Raw genomic sequence first — 22595 nt, forward strand, 5'->3', positions numbered from 1 at the left:
CACTCATTTCTGTCATCTCCATCAAATCTTTCCTACAGATTCCTCACAGCAGCCCCTCCTGTGGACAGCCCCATCATTCCCCCCATAACATATTCCTCCCTCCATCACTCTGTTCTCCGCACACACCCTGAAACACTCCCTTCACACATGTTCCTTTTGCACACCCTCTGTGATGTACCTCTCCACGTGCTGCTTTCCCCAAATTGCCCCCCGAATCTCACTGCATGTGTTGACCTTTCTGTTGATGCTTTGCTTGGCAGCTCCATTACCCCTGTGCTTTGTCTTTAGGGCCCTCCTATATACTCCTTTTCTCATAACTCCTCAACACTAGATGCAGTACCTGGTAAATAAACTAACACCGTGCAGCCCGGGTGGCTCAACAGCTTAGCGCTGCCTTCGGCCCAGGGTGTGATCCTGGAGACCCGGGACCGAGTCCCACGTCGAGCTCCCTGCGCGGAGCCTGCTTCTCCCTCTGCCTGTGTCTCTGCCTCTGTTTCTGTGTGTGTCTCTCATGAATACATAAAGCTCCAACACAGGCGGGTCCCGCCTCCAACCACACAGGCCACGCCTCCAATCGCGAGCAGGCCCCGCCCACCAGCTCTCCTCGGCCCCGCCCCTCCGGCCGAGCACGCGCACCCCCCTCCCACCTCGATGCGCCTGCGCAGGACGGGGCGCCCGCGGAGGCGATGAGGGTGCTGGTGCGGCGCGGCTGGGGACCCCGGCCGGTGGGGGGCGGTCCAGGCGGAAGGCCGAGCCCCCAGTGGCGAGCGCTGGCCGGGCTCGGCGCGTCCCCCGGCGGGGAGGACGGCCGGGGCGTCCGCGTCCGAGAGAAGCCTCCCTGGCGGGTGCTCTTCTTCGGCACGGACCGGTTCGCCCGCGAGGCGCTGCGGGCGCTGCACGCCGCCAGGTACGGGGGCCGGGGCGTGGGGGTCCCGGCTGCCGAGTGCCGCAGCCGAGCCCCGCGCCGGCCCGCGAGGGTTTGCGCTGCTAGCCGGGAGCGCGGCGGCGCCGGAAGGGTCTGGGCCCGTGTCTCTGCGGCTCCCGGAAGGTGCCCGCGCCTGCCTGGTGGCTCCGGTCTGCACTCCTGCTCCGCGCTCTCCATTGTCCCCCCGCTTCGCAGACACCGCCTCTGTCCTCTGCCACCACCTCCTTGCCGCATCGTGTGTCAGGAAACTCGAGCTCAGAGAGGCTGAGTGATTGCCCGGGTCATCACAGGCCTCCGTTCATCTAATTTGTACCCTCCAGCCCTTCGGGCCTCTTTGGGCACTTGCACACCCACGTCTCCCTTCACCGCTTCCTATCTCCTCCCTGTAGACCGTGGACCCAGTTTTCTGGGGCTGAAATAAGGACACAGTCCAAAAACAACTGTTTTCAGCTATTGAATAAATGTATGTCAGAACTCTTAAGTATACATTTGGTATTTCTAAAATTTAACACATGTTGGTTTACGGGGGTGCAGGGGGGTTGAGATCCAAACCTGTTGTGAAAGTCCGTGCTATGTGATGGCTCTACCCCACTGTACAGCTCTGCCTTCTTCCCCCCAACCTCCATCTATTATTTCTGCGCTCTTTTTTTCCTGACGCGCCCCCAACACTCATTTCTGTCATCTCCATCAAATCTTTCCTACAGATTCCTCACAGCAGCCCCTCCTGTGGACAGCCCCATCATTCCCCCCATAACATATTCCTCCCTCCATCACTCTGTTCTCCGCACACACCCTGAAACACTCCCTTCACACATGTTCCTTTTGCACACCCTCTGTGATGTACCTCTCCACGTGCTGCTTTCCCCAAATTGCCCCCCGAATCTCACTGCATGTGTTGACCTTTCTGTTGATGCTTTGCTTGGCAGCTCCATTACCCCTGTGCTTTGTCTTTAGGGCCCTCCTATATACTCCTTTTCTCATAACTCCTCAACACTAGATGCAGTACCTGGTAAATAAACTAACACCGTGCAGCCGGGTGGCTCAACAGCTTAGCGCTGCCTTCGCCCAGGGTGTGAATCCTGAACTGACCGGGACCGATATATATATTAAGCGCCACCAGGGCTGCCCCAAATAAAATATTTTTAAAAATAAATAAATAAAAAAAAATATTAAAAAAAATATTAAAAATAAATAAATAAATAAATAAATAAATAAATAAATAAATAAACTAACACCCTCTGAGCACTGGAGGACAACACAGCAGATAAAAAGAAAGAGTACACATGTATTACTATGTAATGATGCCCATGGGACATGCGCGTGCGCGCGCGCGCGCGCACACACACGGACACATTTTAAAGTGTTTATTGGTTCAGCCCCACCTTGGGCTCCCTGCTCAGTGGATAGCCTGCTTCTTCCTCTCCCTCTGCCCCTCCCTCCTGCTTTTTTGCATGCCTGTGCCCTCTCTCTCTCTCTCTCTAAAAATCTTTAAAAATAAATTAAAAAATAAAAGTATTTACTATTTGGCTAACACATGGTTGTACAAAATTCAAAAGGTTCAGGAGCACCTGGGTGGCTAATTCAGTTAAGTGTCTGCCTTCAGCTCAGGTCCTGGGATGGAGCCCCACCTCTGACTCCCTGCTCAGTGGGGAATCTGCTTCTCTCTCTGCTATTCCCCCTGCTTGTGCTCTCTCTCTGTCAGGTAAATAAATGAAATCTTTAAAAAAGAAAATTCAAAAGGTTCAAAGGATATTATAGTGAAAAGTCAGTTCTTTCCACCTCTATCTTCTATATCCAGTTCTTCTCTTCAGAGACAGCCACTGTTCTCTTATTCTAGAAATGTTTGCTGGATATACAAGCAAATGTATTCTTAACCCCCCCCCCCCCGCTTTTTTAAAAAGATTTTATTTATTTATTCATGAGAGACAAGAGAGAGGCAGAGACACAGATAGAGGAAGAAACAGGCTCCATGCAGGGAGCCCATTGTGGGACTCAATCCTGGGACCCCAGGATCATGCCCTGAGCCAAAGGCAGGCGCTAAACCGCTGAGCCACCCAGGGATCACCTTAACCCACTTTATAAAAAGACTCACCACATAATAGTAATAGTGTTCCAAAAAAAAAAAAACAACAACAAAAACAAAATGCAGAGCTGAATATATAAAATTCTAATTGTGTAAAGTATCTACACCATATATGTTTCTGTATGCACAGGAAATTTCTAGAACCATGCTATCCAAACAGTAGCCACTAGCCACATGTGGCTCTTTAAATTACAAATAACTAAAATTAAGAACAAAATAAAAACTCAGTCTCTCAGTTGTGTAGTTTTAATCACTTACCCTTAATTGTTTCATGAATTTAACCATAAAAGTACCGTGGTAGTATGTGAAGTAGTTTAACTTTGAGTCATTGTCTTAAAATTCACATTTTATTCCAATCTTTCCAATTTAGGAAAAATAAAGAGGAAGAGTTAATTGAAAATTTGGAGGTGGTCACAGTGCCCTCTCCATCACCAAAAGGACTGCCAGTGAAGCAATATGCTGTCCAGTCTCAGCTTCCAGTGTATGAGTGGCCAGATGTGGGATCTGGAGAGTACGACATTGGAGTGGTAGCTTCATTTGGCCGACTTTTGAGTGAGGCTCTTATTCTTAAATTTCCCTAGTAAGTGTTTTTTTTTTTTTTTTTTTAAGGGAATACAGTATAGAAGCCTTGGTCTTTGTATATGGGCCTGGTGTCTAAAGTACAATGACTTGAATTCTAATTTTGCTTTCTTTACTATTTTCTCTTAAAACATCTTGTTAGTGCATTAATTGTTGAAATGTGTGATGCTCTTGATCTGTGGGCTCTCACCCACCCTCATTTAAATTCCATATATATGCTGACAATTCCCAGATCTCTCCCTGAACTCCAGGCCACCAATACCCACTGCCTCCTCCACAGTTCTCCTTGGGTGTCTGAGAGGCACCTTACACTTAAGGTGTCCTAAATTACATGGACCTGGGGCTCAGCGTCTTAGCGCCTCTGCCTTCAGCCCAGGGCGTGATCCTGGGGTGCCTGGATCAAGTCCCACATTGGGCTCCCTGCATGGAGCCTACTTGTGTCTCTGCCTTTGTGTGTGTGTGTGTCTCATGAATAAAGTAATAAAATCTTTTTAAAAAATTATTTAAGGGACGCCTGGGTGACTCAGCGGTTGAGCATCTGCCTTCGGCCCAGGACGTGATCCTGTACTCCCAGGATCGAGTCCCACATCGGGCTCCCTGCATGGAGCCTGCTTCTCCCTCTGTCTCTGCCTCTCCCTGTGTCTCTCATGAATAAATAAATAAAATCTTTTTTTAAAAAATCATTAAAAAAAAAATCATGGGGAGGCTCGAGCCGGCAGATTCCCGGAGGAGCTCCAACACAGGCGGGTCCCGCCTCCAACCACACAGGCCACGCCTCCAATCGCGAGCAGGCCCCGCCCACCAGCTCTCCTCGGCCCCGCCCCTCCGGCCGAGCACGCGCACCCCCCTCCCACCTCGATGCGCCTGCGCAGGACGGGGCGCCCGCGGAGGCGATGAGGGTGCTGGTGCGGCGCGGCTGGGGACCCCGGCCGGTGGGGGGCGGTCCAGGCGGAAGGCCGAGCCCCCAGTGGCGAGCGCTGGCCGGGCTCGGCGCGTCCCCCCGGCGGGGAGGACGGCCGGGGCGTCCGCGTCCGAGAGAAGCCTCCCTGGCGGGTGCTCTTCTTCGGCACGGACCGGTTCGCCCGCGAGGCGCTGCGGGCGCTGCACGCCGCCAGGTACGGGGGCCGGGGCGTGGGGGTCCCGGCTGCCGAGTGCCGCAGCCGAGCCCCGCGGCCGGCCGCGAGGGTTTGCGCTGCTAGCCCGGGAGCGCGGCGGCGCCGGAAGGGTCTGGGCCCGTGTCTCTGCGGCTCCCGGAAGGTGCCCGCGCCTGCCTGGTGGCTCCGGTCTGCACTCCTGCTCCGCGCTCTCCATTGTCCCCCCGCTTCGCAGACACCGCCTCTGTCCTCTGCCACCACCTCCTTGCCGCATCGTGTGTCAGGAAACTCGAGCTCAGAGAGGCTGAGTGATTGCCCGGGGTCATCACAGGCCTCCGTTCATCTAATTTGTACCCTCCAGCCCTTCGGGCCTCTTTGGGCACTTGCACACCCACGTCTCCCTTCACCGCTTCCTATCTCCTCCCTGTAGACCGTGGGACCCAGTTTTCTGGGGCTGAAATAAGGACACAGTCCAAAAACAACTGTTTTCAGCTATTGAATAAATGTATGTCAGAACTCTTAAGTATACATTTGGTATTTCTAAAATTTAACACATGTTGGTTTACGGGGGTGCAGGGGGGTTGAGATCCAACCTGTTGTGAAAGTCCGTGCTATGTGATGGCTCTACCCCACTGTACAGCTCTGCCTTCTTTCCCCCCAACCTCCATCTATTATTTCTGCGCTCTTTTTTCCTGACGCGCCCCCAACACTCATTTCTGTCATCTCCATCAAATCTTTCCTACAGATTCCTCACAGCAGCCCCTCCTGTGGACAGCCCCATCATTCCCCCCATAACATATTCCTCCCTCCATCACTCTGTTCTCCGCACACACCCTGAAACACTCCCTTCACACATGTTCCTTTTGCACACCCTCTGTGATGTACCTCTCCACGTGCTGCTTTCCCCAAATTGCCCCCCGAATCTCACTGCATGTGTTGACCTTTCTGTTGATGCTTTGCTTGGCAGCTCCATTACCCCTGTGCTTTGTCTTTAGGGCCCTCCTATATACTCCTTTTCTCATAACTCCTCAACACTAGATGCAGTACCTGGTAAATAAACTAACACCGTGCAGCCCGGGTGGCTCAACAGCTTAGCGCTGCCTTCGGCCCAGGGTGTGATCCTGGAGACCCGGGACCGAGTCCCACGTCGAGCTCCCTGCGCGGAGCCTGCTTCTCCCTCTGCCTGTGTCTCTGCCTCTGTTTCTGTGTGTGTCTCTCATGAATACATAAATTATATATATATATTAAGCGCCACCAGGGCTGCCCCAAATAAAATATTTTTAAAAATAAATAAATAAAAAAAAATATTAAAAAAAATATTAAAAATAAATAAATAAATAAATAAATAAATAAATAAATAAATAAACTAACACCCTCTGAGCACTGGAGGACAACACAGCAGATAAAAAGAAAGAGTACACATGTATTACTATGTAATGATGCCCATGGGACATGCGCGTGCGCGCGCGCGCGCGCACACACACGGACACATTTTAAAGTGTTTATTGGTTCAGCCCCACCTTGGGCTCCCTGCTCAGTGGATAGCCTGCTTCTTCCTCTCCCTCTGCCCCTCCCTCCTGCTTTTTTGCATGCCTGTGCCCTCTCTCTCTCTCTCTCTAAAAATCTTTAAAAATAAATTAAAAAATAAAAGTATTTACTATTTGGCTAACACATGGTTGTACAAAATTCAAAAGGTTCAGGAGCACCTGGGTGGCTAATTCAGTTAAGTGTCTGCCTTCAGCTCAGGTCCTGGGATGGAGCCCCACCTCTGACTCCCTGCTCAGTGGGGAATCTGCTTCTCTCTCTGCTATTCCCCCTGCTTGTGCTCTCTCTCTGTCAGGTAAATAAATGAAATCTTTAAAAAAGAAAATTCAAAAGGTTCAAAGGATATTATAGTGAAAAGTCAGTTCTTTCCACCTCTATCTTCTATATCCAGTTCTTCTCTTCAGAGACAGCCACTGTTCTCTTATTCTAGAAATGTTTGCTGGATATACAAGCAAATGTATTCTTAACCCCCCCCCCCGCTTTTTTAAAAAGATTTTATTTATTTATTCATGAGAGACAAGAGAGAGGCAGAGACACAGATAGAGGAAGAAACAGGCTCCATGCAGGGAGCCCATTGTGGGACTCAATCCTGGGACCCCAGGATCATGCCCTGAGCCAAAGGCAGGCGCTAAACCGCTGAGCCACCCAGGGATCACCTTAACCCACTTTATAAAAAGACTCACCACATAATAGTAATAGTGTTCCAAAAAAAAAAAAACAACAACAAAAACAAAATGCAGAGCTGAATATATAAAATTCTAATTGTGTAAAGTATCTACACCATATATGTTTCTGTATGCACAGGAAATTTCTAGAACCATGCTATCCAAACAGTAGCCACTAGCCACATGTGGCTCTTTAAATTACAAATAACTAAAATTAAGAACAAAATAAAAACTCAGTCTCTCAGTTGTGTAGTTTTAATCACTTACCCTTAATTGTTTCATGAATTTAACCATAAAAGTACCGTGGTAGTATGTGAAGTAGTTTAACTTTGAGTCATTGTCTTAAAATTCACATTTTATTCCAATCTTTCCAATTTAGGAAAAATAAAGAGGAAGAGTTAATTGAAAATTTGGAGGTGGTCACAGTGCCCTCTCCATCACCAAAAGGACTGCCAGTGAAGCAATATGCTGTCCAGTCTCAGCTTCCAGTGTATGAGTGGCCAGATGTGGGATCTGGAGAGTACGACATTGGAGTGGTAGCTTCATTTGGCCGACTTTTGAGTGAGGCTCTTATTCTTAAATTTCCCTAGTAAGTGTTTTTTTTTTTTTTTTTTTTTTTTTTTTTTTTAAGGGAATACAGTATAGAAGCCTTGGTCTTTGTATATGGGCCTGGTGTCTAAAGTACAATGACTTGAATTCTAATTTTGCTTTCTTTACTATTTTCTCTTAAAACATCTTGTTAGTGCATTAATTGTTGAAATGTGTGATGCTCTTGATCTGTGGGCTCTCACCCACCCTCATTTAAATTCCATATATATGCTGACAATTCCCAGATCTCTCCCTGAACTCCAGGCCACCAATACCCACTGCCTCCTCCACAGTTCTCCTTGGGTGTCTGAGAGGCACCTTACACTTAAGGTGTCCTAAATTACATTCCTGAACTTTTGCCCAAAACCTGCTCCTCTCCAAATCTTCATCTCAGTAAATGCCAACTCTACCCTTCTAGTTGTTCAGACTCAAAACCTTTCAGTCAGGCAGCCCCAGTGGTGCAGCAGTTTAGCGCCGCCTGCAGCCCGGGGTGTGATCCTGGAGACCCAGGATCAAGTCCCACATCGGGCTTCCTGCATGGAGCCTGCTTCTCCCTCTGCCTGTGTCTCTGCCTCTCTCTCGCTCTCTCTGAATAAATAAATAAATAAATCTTTAAAAACAAAAACAAAAACCTTTCAGTCGCTCGTAAGTCCTTCCCTCACCACACATCCCATCCATCAGGAAATCCCATTGGCTCTGCCTTTGAATTCTATCTAGAATCTGACTAGCTCTTTCAACACATTCACTGCTACCACTCTCACCTGTTGTACTCCAGTAAGCTCCACCTGTTGTCTGCTATCCTTGGCCTTCTTGGTCTTCTACCAACCCAGCAGCCAAAATGATCCTTTTAAAACAGAAGTTGGATCACATCACTCTGCTCAAAATTCTCTGATGTTTCTCCATCTCACTCAGAAGACCTCAAAGTCCTTATATGGGCCTGTAGGGACCTGCCTTCCTACTGGGTAGGTTTGGTTCCCTCTTAACTGTGGCCTCATCTTCTAGTGTTATTCCTCAGATTCACTCCACTCCAGCCACACTGGCCTCTCTGCTCTTCCTTGAACTTGCTGAACATTTGGCTTCTTCAAGATATTTATTGTTCCCTCTGCCTGGAATATGTCTGCATGGCTTAGTCCAGTACCTCCTAACATCTTTGTTCAAGTGTTGTCTTCTTACTGGTAAACTTTCTGTGACCCCTATGAAACTTGTAGCCTCCCACCCAGTACTCCTACCCCCTGCTCTGGTTTATTTTTCTCCACAGCCCTTAGAACCATCTGCCAAACTTTTTACACATTTTTGTATTGGTATTTTACACATTTTGTATTGCTTATCTCCCGCTCTTGGCATGTAAGCTCCCTGTGGGCATAATTTTTTTCTCTTTTGGTTCAGTGTTGCTTGTAACGCCATCACTTAGAACAGTGCCAGCACATGGACTGTGCTCAGTAAATATTTGTTGATGAATGAGACTGATCTGAGCAATGGAACTTTGAATATAAGATTCTCACACTTCGAGATGCCTGGGTGGCTCAGCAGTTGAGCGTCTGCCTCCGGCTTAAGGCATGATCCTGGAGTCCTGAGATAAAGTCCCATATTGGGCTCCCTGCATGGAGCCTGCTTCTCCCTCTGCCTATGTCTCTGCCTCTGTGTGTGTGTGTATCTCATGAATAAATAAATAAAATCTTTAAAAAAAATTAAAAAACAAACTCCCACTTGCATATTCCTATAGTGGAGACATCAAACTAATCAGCTTACTTAGTAAATGATTTAAATTGCTCGTCTATGGGCAATAGATGTGTTGGGATAAACAGCAAAGGTGACTAGATAGGAAGATTCAAGAAACTTGTTTTAAGGATTCTATATGCAAACAAAATGAAACAGGGTAATTGGAAGAAACTATAAATATTCACATTGTCCATAAATGCACAGTAGGGTTTGAGTGCTTTTTCTCCTACAGTATAAAAGGTATTTTTTGCTTTTATTTAAAAAAAAATCCCAGGGACACCTGGCTGGCTAAGTTGGTGGAGCGTGTGACTCTTGATCTTGGGGTTGTAGATTCACGAGCCCCATGTTGGGTATAGAGTTTATTTAAAAAATAAAATCTTTGGGATGCTTGGGTGGCTCAGCGGTTGAGCGTCTGCCTTTGGCTCAGGGCATGATCCTGGAGTCCTGGGATCAAGTCCCACGTCGGGCTCCCTGCATGGAGCCTGCTTCTCCCTCTGCCTGTGTCTCTGCCTCTCTCTCTGTGTCTTTCATGAATAAATCTTTAAAAATAATAATGAATAAAATAAAAAATAAAATCTTTAAAAACTCCCAGATATCACAGACTGCAGTGGAATATCTTTGGGATAATGAATAGTTGTTCTGTTTTTAACTGAGTTTCATTGGTCTCTTATGGTAAGAGAGTAAACTTCATCTCTGACTCCCTTCACAGGTGGCATAAAACTAGATTCAACTTTGATTTTCAAACTTTCTGGGGAAGTGTAATGATTAAAAAGTTGCATATTTGTTTAGGTAGCAGGAACTAAGTGGTAAAGCCCACTTGCCCCACTAATTTCTGCCTTCTCTGACTCAGTGGCATGTTGAATGTCCATCCCAGTTGCCTCCCGAGGTGGCGTGGTCCAGCCCCTATAATCCATACCGTGCTTCATGGAGACACAGTTACTGGAGTGACGATTATGCAAATTAGACCTAAAAGGTAGAAGACATTTTCTTTTCTTTAGACTTTATGGTTTTGAATGTTGATTTCAGTCTGTTTGGAGGGGACGTGGAAGTGGGTGAATGGATAGTGCTCACTAATTCCTCTAACTCCAGAGTGCCTTCCCTTTGTGTCTTTTCCTATTTTCTGACATACACTGTATGTGGTTTTGTATTATTGCAGTTATCCCAGCCCTTGTGAAATGTTTAACTTGTTAATTGAAGTAAATTATATTATTAACAACTGGATTTCCATAAAAAAGCATTGTGTACATGAAAGATGGATTTTTGTATATGAGTTGTAATGAATCTTGGTTTTTCTAGTCTTGGTTTCTTTGGTCAAAAAATTTTTGCAACCTGAATTAGGACTACATTGTATGCCAATGTGTAATATAACTGTCTTAAGCATTTCATTTTTTTTTTTTATCCTACTAAAGTCTAAAACAGAATTATATTAAGCCCCTATCTGTTATCACCTAATGTCCCCACAGAAAATAATTCACTGGTTCACAAGAACAACTGTATACCTGGGATTTGCTTTAACTTAATTCAGAAAACGAGAGGGCGAGATGAAATGAGTTGCAAAACTTTGATAATTCTAAACTCTGGGGATCCAAGAAGACTATTCATTCCTGTTTTTTGTGGATGTTTGCAATTTTTCATAGTAAGCATTTTATTAAAGCTCAGAGGTTGAAAATAGAATTAACAACTGCAAAGTTGAATATTTAATATAAGGCATATTTCTAATAAAAGCTCCTAGCAGTATTTACGGAGCTTGATGCAAAATGTAAGACTGGGAAAACAAACTTGTACCTACTCATAACCAGGCACAACTTTTGTCCTTTGAGAAAGGAAATCTAGAAAGAAATCGTTATGCATTTCTTAATAGTACTTCCTAGGAAAAGAAATTTTTTGCTCTATGCCTTTATTGTATAAATAGAAACTTTTAAAATACTATTTGTTACTAAAGGAGCTATTTACAACTGCAATTAAATTTCTGCTATACAACTTCATACTTTTTTCTTTTGGGAAAAGATAGATTTAAAATCTGAGTACAGGCCAGATTGTGCTTTCTCTTCTTTCAAACTGACATTTCTCTTTTGCTTATAGATAATAGCCAGAGTTAAACCATCCTTGTGGTATGTAAACACTCATGTAGACAAACATTGATCTTAAGAAATAATAATGTTGGGGATCCCTAGGTGGCTCAGCGGTTTAGCGCCTGCCTTTGGCCCAGGGCGCGATCCTGGAGTCCCGGGATCGAGTCCCACGTCAGACTCCTAGCATGGAGCCAGCTTCTCCCTCCTCCTGTGTCTCTGCCTCTCTCTCTCTCTCTCTCTCTCTCTCTCTCTATGTCTATCATAAATAAATAAATAAACAAATCTTAAAAAAAAAAAGAAAGAAAGAATAATGTTATTTGCTTTTGATTTTGGTTAGGTTTGACGTCGGCCCAATTATCAAACAGGAAACGGTTCCTGTGCCACCTAAGAGCACCGCCAAGGAACTGGAGGCAATGCTGTCAAGACTGGGTGCCGACATGGTAGGGTCCTCTAATATCTCACTGGTTTGTACTCATTCGCTAGGTCTCCTAACTTTTTATGATGCAAAGAATGCTTTGTGATACATAATTTTCATCTTTTTTTTTCTTAAGTGATTTTTATCCTTGCTTCCTACAATTGAGGTTGGTATTTCTCATGTGAGTCTTTGGGAAAAGCACAGAGTGGGTACTTCATAAAGACTCTCCTGAAGCACATGAGCTTCTGTGGCCCCACCATGTTCCAATGAGGCCTTTAGACACTTCTTTCAGGGTTCACCCTCCAACTCCTAGACTCACCTGGTGCCCCTGTGATACTCACCAACTGTCATTCCCTCAGAGACCCAGCACTCCTCCCACCTCTGTGCCTGCATGGCGGTCATCATCTCCATACGCACTGGAGTTCTGCTAACCCCTTCGCTGTGAATGAACTCTGGCTTTGTATAGCTCAGATCTGCATGCAGTAGATCTGAGTGAATGCTAAACAACCAAATCAGTGATTTTCATATGAACTGGTTAATATTCTGTAGAGGATAGTTTTTCCCTATCTAGATGGTGCTTCCTAATCTTGGCACTCACCTCAGAAATGGTATTGTAATAGTGGCTCTTGTTTTTTGAACACTGGCTCGTGTGCCAGGGCTATTCTGGATCCTCTGTAGATTTTTTTTTTTTTTTACCTTCCCAACTAACCTTTGAGGTAGCTGTTACTGCCACCTGTTTTACAGATGATGACTGTGAAGGCCACACAAGTCAAATAACTTCTCCACAATGACACATGAGTAGGTAGTGGAATTGAGATTTGAACCCAAAACAGTGTGTCTCCAGAATTCATTCTCCTTCTTTGGGGCTCCACTGCCTTCACCTCCTATGGGGTTAGAGTGTGGATTCCTGAGCCCATGCTGTCCTGACACCAATAGCTTACATAGCCAACAAAACTCAGCATTCTCTGGAAGCACATCATCGCTCTGTCCTCTGCAGACAGCAACATTGAAACTCCATTGAGTAGACCTGTATTGTCACAGCTCAAGCCAGTTTGCCACCCTACCCTGCCACACAGCTCCTTCCAAACTTTCTGTAATGTCATGGTACTGAATCATAACGTATTTCTACTTTTGTTCTTTTCATCTTGAATATGTTGCTCTCCTTTTTTTTTAAAGCTAATTTCAGTTTTGAAAAATTTGCCTGAGAGTTTGAGCAAAGGAAGGCAACAGCCAACTGAGGGAGTGACACATGGTAAGTGAAGACTGCAGAGATCCCTACCTCTTTCACCAGGTTTTGTCTGTCATGATAGCACCTGAGTGCTCTGACTTCACTGGCACATCACCCTTAATTTTGACTCAAGATTGCCCACTTATATGTCCTTTTCCAAAGAATGGCTGGTATGGTCTCCCATTCCCTCTTAGCATGTAGTCTCTTGAAGGATTGGAAATGTTTTTCCTGGGATGCCTGGGTGGCTCAGTGGTTGGGCATCTGCCTTCGGCTTGGGGTGTGATCCTGGGGTTCTAGAATTAAATCCCGCATCAGGCTCCCTGCATGGAACCTGCTTCTCCTCCTTCTACCTGTGTCTCTGCCTCTCTGTCTCAGGAATAAGTAAATAAATAAAGAATCTTAACTTTAAAAAAAAGGAAATGTTTTCCCTATCTTTATATTGAAAAGTACCAAACAAAGAGATAAGTTAAAAGATAATGAATACCAGGGTGTTGGGGTGGCTCAGTGGGTTAGGCATCCAACTCTTGTATTTGGCTTAGGTCATGATCTCAAGGTCGTGAGATCAAACCCCACATTGGGCTCTGTGCTCAGTGGGGAGTCTGCTTGAGACTCTCTCTTCCTCTCCCTTTGCCCCTCCTATTCTCTAAAATAAGTAAATCTTTAATTTCTTTAAAAATAAGTTCTCTTCTTTATTTTTATTTTAAAGATTTTATTTATTCGTTAGAGACAGAGAGTGATAGAGGCAGAGAGAGAGAGGGAGAAGCAGACTCCCTGCTTAGCAGAGACCATCCTCCCTCCTGCCACATTGTGGGGCTCGATCCCAGGACCTGGGGATCATGACCTGAGCTGAAAGCAGACACTCAACTGTCTGAGCCACCCAGGCACCCCAATAAATCTTTAAATGGTGTATACCTATTTAACCTAGACTCGACAATTATTAGTATTTGGTCATATTTTCTTTCTCTGCATATGGATGTTTACTTATTATATATTTTTAAATTTCTGCTTAATCCTTCAGAGGTATGTATCATAACCTTTACCTCCTAAATATTAAAGCGTGCATGTCTTAAGAGAAATGAATAGTTCCCCAATAGCATTTAATATCCAGTACATAAGTTTCCAATTGTCTAAAAACTTATTCTTTAGCTGTATAGTTTTTTCAAACTAGTATCTAATTGTAATCAGTTGGTATGCCTCTTTAAGCTAAAGTAATTCCTCCATTATTTTTCCCCCGCTCCATGTCATTGACTTTTCTGTAAATATTTTATTTATTCATTCATGAGAGACACAAAGAGAGAGGCAGGCAGAGACATAGGCAGAGGGAGAAGCAGCCTCCATGCAGGGAGCCTGATGTGGGACTCGATTCCAGGACTGTGGGATCACGCCCTGAGCCGAAGGCAGACAGACACTCAACTGCTGAGCCACCCAGGCATCCCTGTCATTGACTTTTTTTTTTTTGTCATTGACTTTTTGAAGAGACCAGGCCAGTTGTCTGTTTCCTTCCAGTGTTACTTAACTTGGGTTTTTATTTATTTATTTATTTTTAGCCTTCATATTTTTTTTGTGAACTGGAAGTTCTAAGAGTTTGATTAGACTCAGGCTTGAAGTTTCTGGAAATAGTATTTCATAGATGGTATTGTGTTCCAGTGGTATTTGTTTCAGTTTGTTTTTAATTTTAAGGATTGCTTTTTTATTTTTATTTATGATTTATTTCTCAAACATGTAAAACCATTTACGTGATTCAAAAGTCAAAACTGTCTACAAGGATAAACTCAGAGAAGTGTCACCTCTCTGCTCTAGTCTTTGGATGTCACATCAGTGAGCCAAATATCAGGTTGTAGCAAAGCTGGTGAAGTTCAGATAGGTCACTTGGTTGAGTCCAGTGTAAAGATTCGCTTTTCCCTTTGCAGTTGGCAGGTAATCTGTGGGATAATACTTTGGCACCATGCAAATAGCCTGTTCTCTAACAACCTTTCACGTAATGATTTTGGCATGGGTTGATGCTTCTTCCCTGAATGGATTATTTCACTTGGGATTACAAAATGGTCATTTTCCAATTCCTTTTGCTTTTAATATCTGACTTTATTCTGTAAAGAAGAGCTTTTCCTCATTAATTGACCATGAATCTTAGTTCATCCTAAATGGCAAGATCAATGCTTAATTCCTTCTCTACTAATTTTTAGAGGAAGAAGTTGGTACCATAATCATCTTCAATATGGTGGCAAATGAGCTCTTAAAATTATGATTTGACTAGTGGATTTTTTTTTAAGATTTTATTTATTTATTCATGAGAGATACACAGAAAGAGGCAGAGACACAGACAGAGGGAGAAGCAGGCTCCCTGCAGGGAGCCTCATGTGGGACTTGATCCCAGGACCAGGATCAGGCTCTGAGCTGAAGGCAAACACTCAGCTACTGAGCCACCTAGTCACCCCCAGTTAATTACATTTATAATGCTTTGTGCTCTTCAAGTCATCCTAAATTTGGCCAGTGGGAGCCCCTTAAAGCTGGGTCCTGCATCCTTTTGACAGCCTCAACTAGTTTTTCAGTGCTTCCTTGCTTTCTTTTATAAGATGTCCCAGGCTCACCTCATGAATTCTCTGTCCCATGTTGGAATCAGCCATCTCTCCCTTGATCATTTTAGTTGGGGGAGTGGTATGTAGAAAACCACCTGGTACAAATGTGTTTCAAAATAAGGTGTCAGTGGACAAGGTGAGGCATTAAATTTTTTAAATAATATTTGAGTTCATACAGTTACTGATTCAATTTTTTATATATTTATTTAAGGCTATATTTATTTATTTATTTATTTATTTGAGAGAGCAGGGAGGGGCAGAGGTAAATGGACAAGCAGACTCTGCTGAGCATGGAGCCTGAGTCTGGGCTCCATCCGACGACTTAGATCATGACCTGAGCCAAAATGGCAGACGCTCAACTGATAAAGCCGCCCAGGCACCCCCGATTCAGATTTTGAATTTCAGGGGTTTTCTTTTATTTTTATTTATTTATTTTTTAAAGATTTTATTTATTTATTCATGAGAGACACAGAGAGAGAGAGAGAGGCAGAGGGAGAAGCAGGCTTCATGCAGGGAGCCCAATGTGGGACTCGACCCTGGGTCTCCAGGATCACGCCCTGGGCCAAAGGCGGTGATAAACCGCTGAGCCACCCAGGGATCCTAGCGTTTTTCTTTTAAACTGAATTATCGAGGATCCCTGGGTGGCTCAGCGGTTTGGCGCCTGCCTTTGGCCCAGGGCGCGATCCTGGAGCCCCGGGATCGAGTCCCAAGTCAGGCTCCTGGCATGGAGCCTGCTTTTCCCTCTGCCTATGTTTCTGCCTCTCTCTCTCTCTGTCTATCATGAATAAATAAATAAATTTAAAATAAATAAATAAACTGAATTATCTTTTCAAAAGTTAAACTGACCTATTTATTTAATTACTAGACATAAAATAGTTTCAAAATTACACTACCAGTATTACTACAAACAGTAAAACTACTGAGTAATATTTCAGATTTCTCTGCAGGTTTTCTTTTTTTTTTTTTTTGATATATCCTGCTAAGAGTGTGCAGTTAGAGTACTGTGTTCAAGACTTACTGGACCCCGAATAGCCAGGGGAATTTTAAAAAAGAAAACCATAGCTGGGGGCATCACAATGCCAGATTTCAGGTTGTACTACAAAGCTGTCTGTGGTCATCAAGACAGTGTGGTACTGGCACAAAAACAGACACATAGATCAATGGAACAGAATAGAGAATCCAGAAGCGGACCCTCAACTTCATGATCAACTAATATTCAACAAAGCAGGAAAGACTATCCACTGGAAAAAAGACAGTCTCTTCAATAAATGGTGCTGGGAAAATTGGACATCCACATGCAGAAGAGTGAAACTGGGCCATTCTCTTACACCATACACAAAGATAAACTCAAAATGGATGAAAGATCTAAATGTGAGACAAGATTCCAACAAAATCCTAGAGAACACAGGCAACATCCTTTTTGAACTTGGCCACAGCAACTTCTTGCAAGATACATCCATGAAGGCAATAGAAACAAAAGCAAAAATGAATTATTGGGACTTCATCAAGATAAAAAGCTGCACAGCCAAAGAAACTGTCAATAAAACTAAAAGACAACCTACAGAATGGGAGAGGATATTTGCAAATGACCTATTTGACCCTGACTAGATAAAGGGCTAGTATCCAAGATCTATAAAGAACTTATTCAACTCAACAGCAAAGAAACAAACAATCCAATCGTGAAATGGGAAAAAGATCATGAACAGAAATTTCACAGAGGAAGACATAGACATGTCCAACAAGCACATGAGAAAATGCTCCGCATCACTGGGGAATACAAATCAAAACCACAATGAGATACTACCTCACACCAGTGAGAATGGTGAAAATTAAGACAGGAAACAACAAATGTTGGAGAGGATGTGGAGAAAGGGGAACCCTCTTGCACTGCTGGTGGGAATGTGAACTAGTGCAGCCACTCTGGAAAACTGTGTGGAGTTTCCTCAAAGAGTTAAAAATAGATCTGCCCTACGACCCAGCAATTGCATTGCTGGGGATTTACCCCAAAGATACAGATGCAGTGAAACACTGGGACACCTGCACCCCGATGTTTATAGCAGCAATGTCCACAATAGCCAAACTGTGGAAGGAGCCTCGGTGTCCATCGAAAGATGAATGGATAAAGAAGATGTGGTCTATGTATACAATGGAATATTCCTCAGCCATTAGAAATGACAAATACCCACCATTTGCTTCGACGTGGATGGACCTGGAGGGTATGATGCTGAGTGAAATAAGTCAATCAAAAAAGGACAAATGTTATATGGTCTCATTCCTTTGGGGAATATAAAAATTAGTGAAAGGGAATAAAGGGAAAGGAGAGAAAATGAGTGAAAATATCAGTGAGGGTGATAATGAGACACCTAACCATGGGAAATGAACAAGAAGTAGTGGAAGGGGAGGTAGGTGGGGGGTTGGGGTGACTGGGTGATGGGCACTGAGGGGGACACTTGGCAGGATGAGCACTGGGTGTTATGCTATATGTTGGCAAATTGAACTCCAATTAAAAAAAAAAAAAAAGACTTACTGGAGGGATGCCTGGGTGGCTCAGTGGCTGAGGTCTTCCCTTGCCTCAGAACATGATCCTGGAATTCCTGGATCAAGTCCCACATCGGACTCCCTGCAAGGAGCCTGCTTTTCCCTCTGCCTATGTGTCTGCCTCCTCCTCTCTGTATCTCTCATGAATAAATAAATACAATCTTTAAAAAAAAAAAAAGACTTACTGGAGATAATTAATTTTTTCTTTTTTTTTTTTTTGCTACCTAGTTTGATATATAATTAGGTTTATTTGTTTCAGTTTGTTTTCAGCTTTCAAGCTTTCAGAGTTGCTTTCTTTTCTCTTTATGATTATTTATTTATTTTTTAAGATTTTATTTATTTATTCATGAAAGACACAGAGGGAGAGAGAGGCAGAGACACGGGCAGAGGGAGAAACAGGCTCCATGCAGGCAGCCCCATGTGGGACTCAATTCCGGGTCTCCAGGATCAGGCCCTGGACTGAAGGTGGCGCTAAACCTCTGAGCCACCGGGCTGCCCAAATTTTATTTTTTGAATCACATAAAACATCTATATGATTAAAATTTTTAACCTATTTGAAAAATTATACTCAGAGAAGTCTCACTTCCATCTGTAGCTCCTCCTCCCTGTTTCCCCTCCCTCTGTAATTTTAGAGTATCTGATTTTAGCCTTCCAGTTGTTTACTTTTATCAAAACAAGCAAATACCACATACTTTTAAATTCATATTTTCTTTTTTCTTCCACAAAAGGTGGCATAAAATATATACTCTTTTGTACCCTTGTGTTTTTTGTTGCTTTTTGTTTTGTTTTTGTTTTACTTAACAGTGTTCCCTGGAAATCCTTTCCTCTCCATAGAGGAGATTTTCCTCATTCCTTTTTAGGGCAGCATAGTTCTCACTTGTGTGGATGTATCATAATTTATTCAACAGATCCCCAATTGATGGATGATGGACATTTTGGTCGTTTCCAAACTTCTGCTATTTCAAATAATGCCATTATAAATAACTTGAAGCATATTTAGTTCTGAATCAAATAGACAAGCAATTATATCCTGGAGTAGTTTTAATTTACATTACTTCTGTAAGTGACATTGAGGATCTTTTTATGTGTTTAAAGACTATTTGCATTTCTTTTTTCCAGGAAGGGACATTGTATCTTTTGCCATTTTTCTATCATATTTTTGGTCTTTTTCTTCTCAGTTTTTTTGGAGTACTTTATATAATAGATATAAATAAGTCTGCATAATAAATATAAATGCCCTTAGATATATTAATATTATATTACATAGATATTTTAGATGAACATGTAATTATAAATTTTTTATTTTTTATAAATCTAAACTATTATGTTAAAAATTACAAATACCTTCAGGTTTTGTTTTTGTTATTGTTGTTTTTTAACTAATCTCTACACTCACTGTGGGGCTCAAACTTATGACCCTGTGATTGAGAATCACATGCTCAGGGCACCTGGGTGGCTCAGTGGTTGAGCATCTGCCTTTGGCTCAGGTCATGATCCTGTGGTCCTGGAACAGTCCTGCATTGAGCTCCCCACAGGGAGCCTGCTTCTCCCTCTGCCTATGTCTCTGCCTCTCTCTCTGTGTCTCTCATGAATAAATAAAGTCCTAAAAAAAAAGTCACATCCTCTACCAACTGAGCCAGCCAGGTACCCCTGTCATTTGTTTTTCAACTTGATTTATGACCTTTCTTTTTGTCTTAAAAAAAGTTTATTTTTATTAAATCTTATTTTTATGTAGTCATATTTATCATTCTTTGTTTCTGGATTTTGAGTCATTGTTATAAGGGCTTTTTCTACTCCCAGATTATAAAGAAATGCATTCATTTTTTTCTCTTAGTATTAGTATAACTGATTTATTTTTACTTCATATTAAAGAAAATTTCAAACATATTCAAAAGTTGAGAAAATAATACAAGTTCTCTTGCATCTATTATTCCACATCAATCAATAGTTATTAATTCATGGACATTGAATCTGATATTTTTTCTTGCTCTTGGTTTTATCTTGTAGCTCCTAAGATTTCTGCTGGTACCAGCTGTATAAAATGGGAGGAACAAACTTCAGAGCAAATATTCAGACTTTATCGTGCCATTGGAAATATAGTAAGTTGGAAATCAGATTGCAGTTTTACCTACTTGTGTATGTATGTGAAATTACTTTCAAAATGTTTTTATTTAGGAATGAATCTCAAACTAAACCAAAGAATCCTGAAATTCATCCTATTTTTTTAAAAAGATTTTATTTATTTATTCATGAGAGACACAGAGAGAGAGATAGGCAGAGGGAGAAGCAGGCTTCACGCAGGGAGCCCGACATGGGACTCGATCCTGGGTCTCCAGGCAAAGGGCCAAAGGGTCCAAAGGCAGCGCTAAACTGCTGAGCCACCCAGACTGCCCTCATTCTATTTTTTAAACTTTTTTTTTTTTAATTTGGTAAAATACGGGCACTTGGGTGCTCAGTCGGTTAAGCATCTGCCTTTGGCTCAGGTCATGATCCTGGGGTCCTGGGATCGAGCCCTGGGTCAGACTGTCTGCTCAGCAGGGAGCCTGTTTCTCCCTCTGCCTGATGCTTCTCTTCCTGCTTATGCTCACTTGCTTTTTCTGTCAAATGAAAATAATAATAATAACTTGGTAAAACTTACATAAATTTACTATTTTTACAATTTTTAAGTGTATATATCAATAGCATTATGTACATTCATACCATTGTGCAACCATTACCATTATCCATCTCCAGAACTTTTTCATCATTCCAAACTGAAACTCTACCCACTGAACACCAATGTCCCCACTCCTCCTTCGCACAGTCCCTGGTAACCACTATCCTACTTTGTCTCTTATAATTTGTTTATTCTAGGTACCTCATCTAAGAGGAATCATACAATATTTGTTCTTCTGTGTCTGGCTAATTTCACTTAGCATAATGTCCTTAAGGTACATCTATCTATTCTGTACCATGTATCAGAATGTCATTCCTTTTTAAGTCTGAAAAATATTCCATTGTATGTATATACCACATTTTGTTTATTCATTCATCTATCAATGGAGGTTTGGATTGCTTCCACCTTTTGGGTATTGTGAATAATGCTGCTATGAACATTGGTGTACAAATATGTCCGAGTCCCTGCTTTCAGAAATTCTTTTGTGTATATGAAATTTTTATTTTATTTATTTATTTTTTAAAGATATCATTTATTTATTCATGAGAGACACAGAGAGAGAGAGAGAGGCAGAGACACAGGCAGAGGGAGAAGCAGGCTCCATGCAGGGAGCCTGATGTGGGACTCAATCCTGGGACTCCAGGATCATGCCCTAGGCCAAAGGCAGGCACTAACCACTGAGCCACCCAGGGATCCCCCTGAAATTCATTTTTAAAATATTCTTCAGACTTCAGGTTTTTATATGGGCCTTAGAATTCACAAAGCACTTTTGAATATATACATATATTTTTTTTGCAGTTTCCCATAACCAAATTTTATTACCCTTTTCATAGATGAGAGGAATAAAAGTGAAGTGATGAACTTCAGAGTGCTCCATCACTAAGTAATGAATCTGAATCTTCTAACTCCTAATCCAGTGCTTTTTCTAGTATATCTTTCTACCCATAGCCAATTTTTTTACAACTAAATTCTTTTTTTCAAGTCTTTTTAAAAATTTGAGAGAGAGACTGAGAGAACATGAACAGGGGAGGGGCAGAGGGAGAAGCAGAACCCCCGCTGAGTAGAGAGCCTGATATGGAGCTCAGTCCTAGGACTCCAGGATCATGACCCAAGCCAAAGGCAAACACCCAACTGACTGAGCCACCCAGGCATCCCTACAACTAACTTCTTAAATCCTCAATTTCTACAGATGGTACACAAAATGGAGTTGTAACTGTAACTTATTTATTAAATAGTTCTTTATGTATACTTATAGTTTTTATTAAATACTTATTAAAACCCTTAGGGCACCTGGCTGGTTCAGTTGGTGGAGCTTGTGACTCTTGATTTTAGGATTGTAAGTTCAAGCCCCACGTTGAGATGTAGAGATTACTTAAAATCTTTTTTAAAAAGTAAAAAAACAAACAAACAAAAAACCTTATTAAAAAACCTAAATTAAATTATCAGTTCTTTGACAAATGTATTGGGTTTTTTTCCCCTTCATTTTGATAGCTTCTTGTGTTGTTTGAACTCGGGAACTACCAAGTGTGGGGTTTTTAATAGACCACTTGTTATTAATATTGAGTAAGATGGAGACCTGCCACTAAATATCTCTAGGATGCCAAGTTCTTCACTGAGGATCACAACCTCATGTGTGGGTATTACCTGATTTTAAGTTGATGAAATTGAGGCTTAAAGTAGAGAATGGATGGCTACTAAGTGTTGCTCAAGGTCACATTGCTTGTTAATCACAGGCAGGTTTGGAATCAGATCTGTCTGACTTCATACCCTGTACTTTTCCCACTGCAGCAGAATGGCATAGGAAAAGGAACATAGACTTTAGAACCAGGCAGGGCTGGGTTCCATCTTGTCTCTGTCACTTCCTAATTTGGTAGACTTGGGAAAATTACTTAGCCTCTGAGCTTTAGTTTGT

At 42.7% G+C, this 22595-nt stretch overlaps 1 protein-coding gene across 2 annotated transcripts in view; it reads left to right on the top strand.

Moving 5' to 3' along the window:
* Positions 1 to 660: 660 nt before the first annotated feature.
* The window catches only part of MTFMT (mitochondrial methionyl-tRNA formyltransferase), a 30274-nt gene continuing 8339 nt past the window's right edge, over positions 661 to 22595 (top strand). For both annotated transcript variants that reach the window (XM_041746409.1, XM_041746410.1), the window contains exons 1-6: positions 661 to 907; positions 3379 to 3588; positions 10049 to 10171; positions 11608 to 11710; positions 12862 to 12937; positions 20035 to 20126. In XM_041746409.1, the coding sequence (XP_041602343.1) occupies positions 687 to 907; positions 3379 to 3588; positions 10049 to 10171; positions 11608 to 11710; positions 12862 to 12937; positions 20035 to 20126 (825 nt within the window). In that variant the 5' untranslated portion in view covers positions 661 to 686. The remainder of the gene's footprint in view (positions 908 to 3378; positions 3589 to 10048; positions 10172 to 11607; positions 11711 to 12861; positions 12938 to 20034; positions 20127 to 22595) is intronic.

This window comes from Vulpes lagopus, chromosome 2, assembly GCF_018345385.1.
Source record: "Vulpes lagopus strain Blue_001 chromosome 2, ASM1834538v1, whole genome shotgun sequence".
NCBI lineage: Eukaryota > Metazoa > Chordata > Mammalia > Carnivora > Canidae > Vulpes > Vulpes lagopus.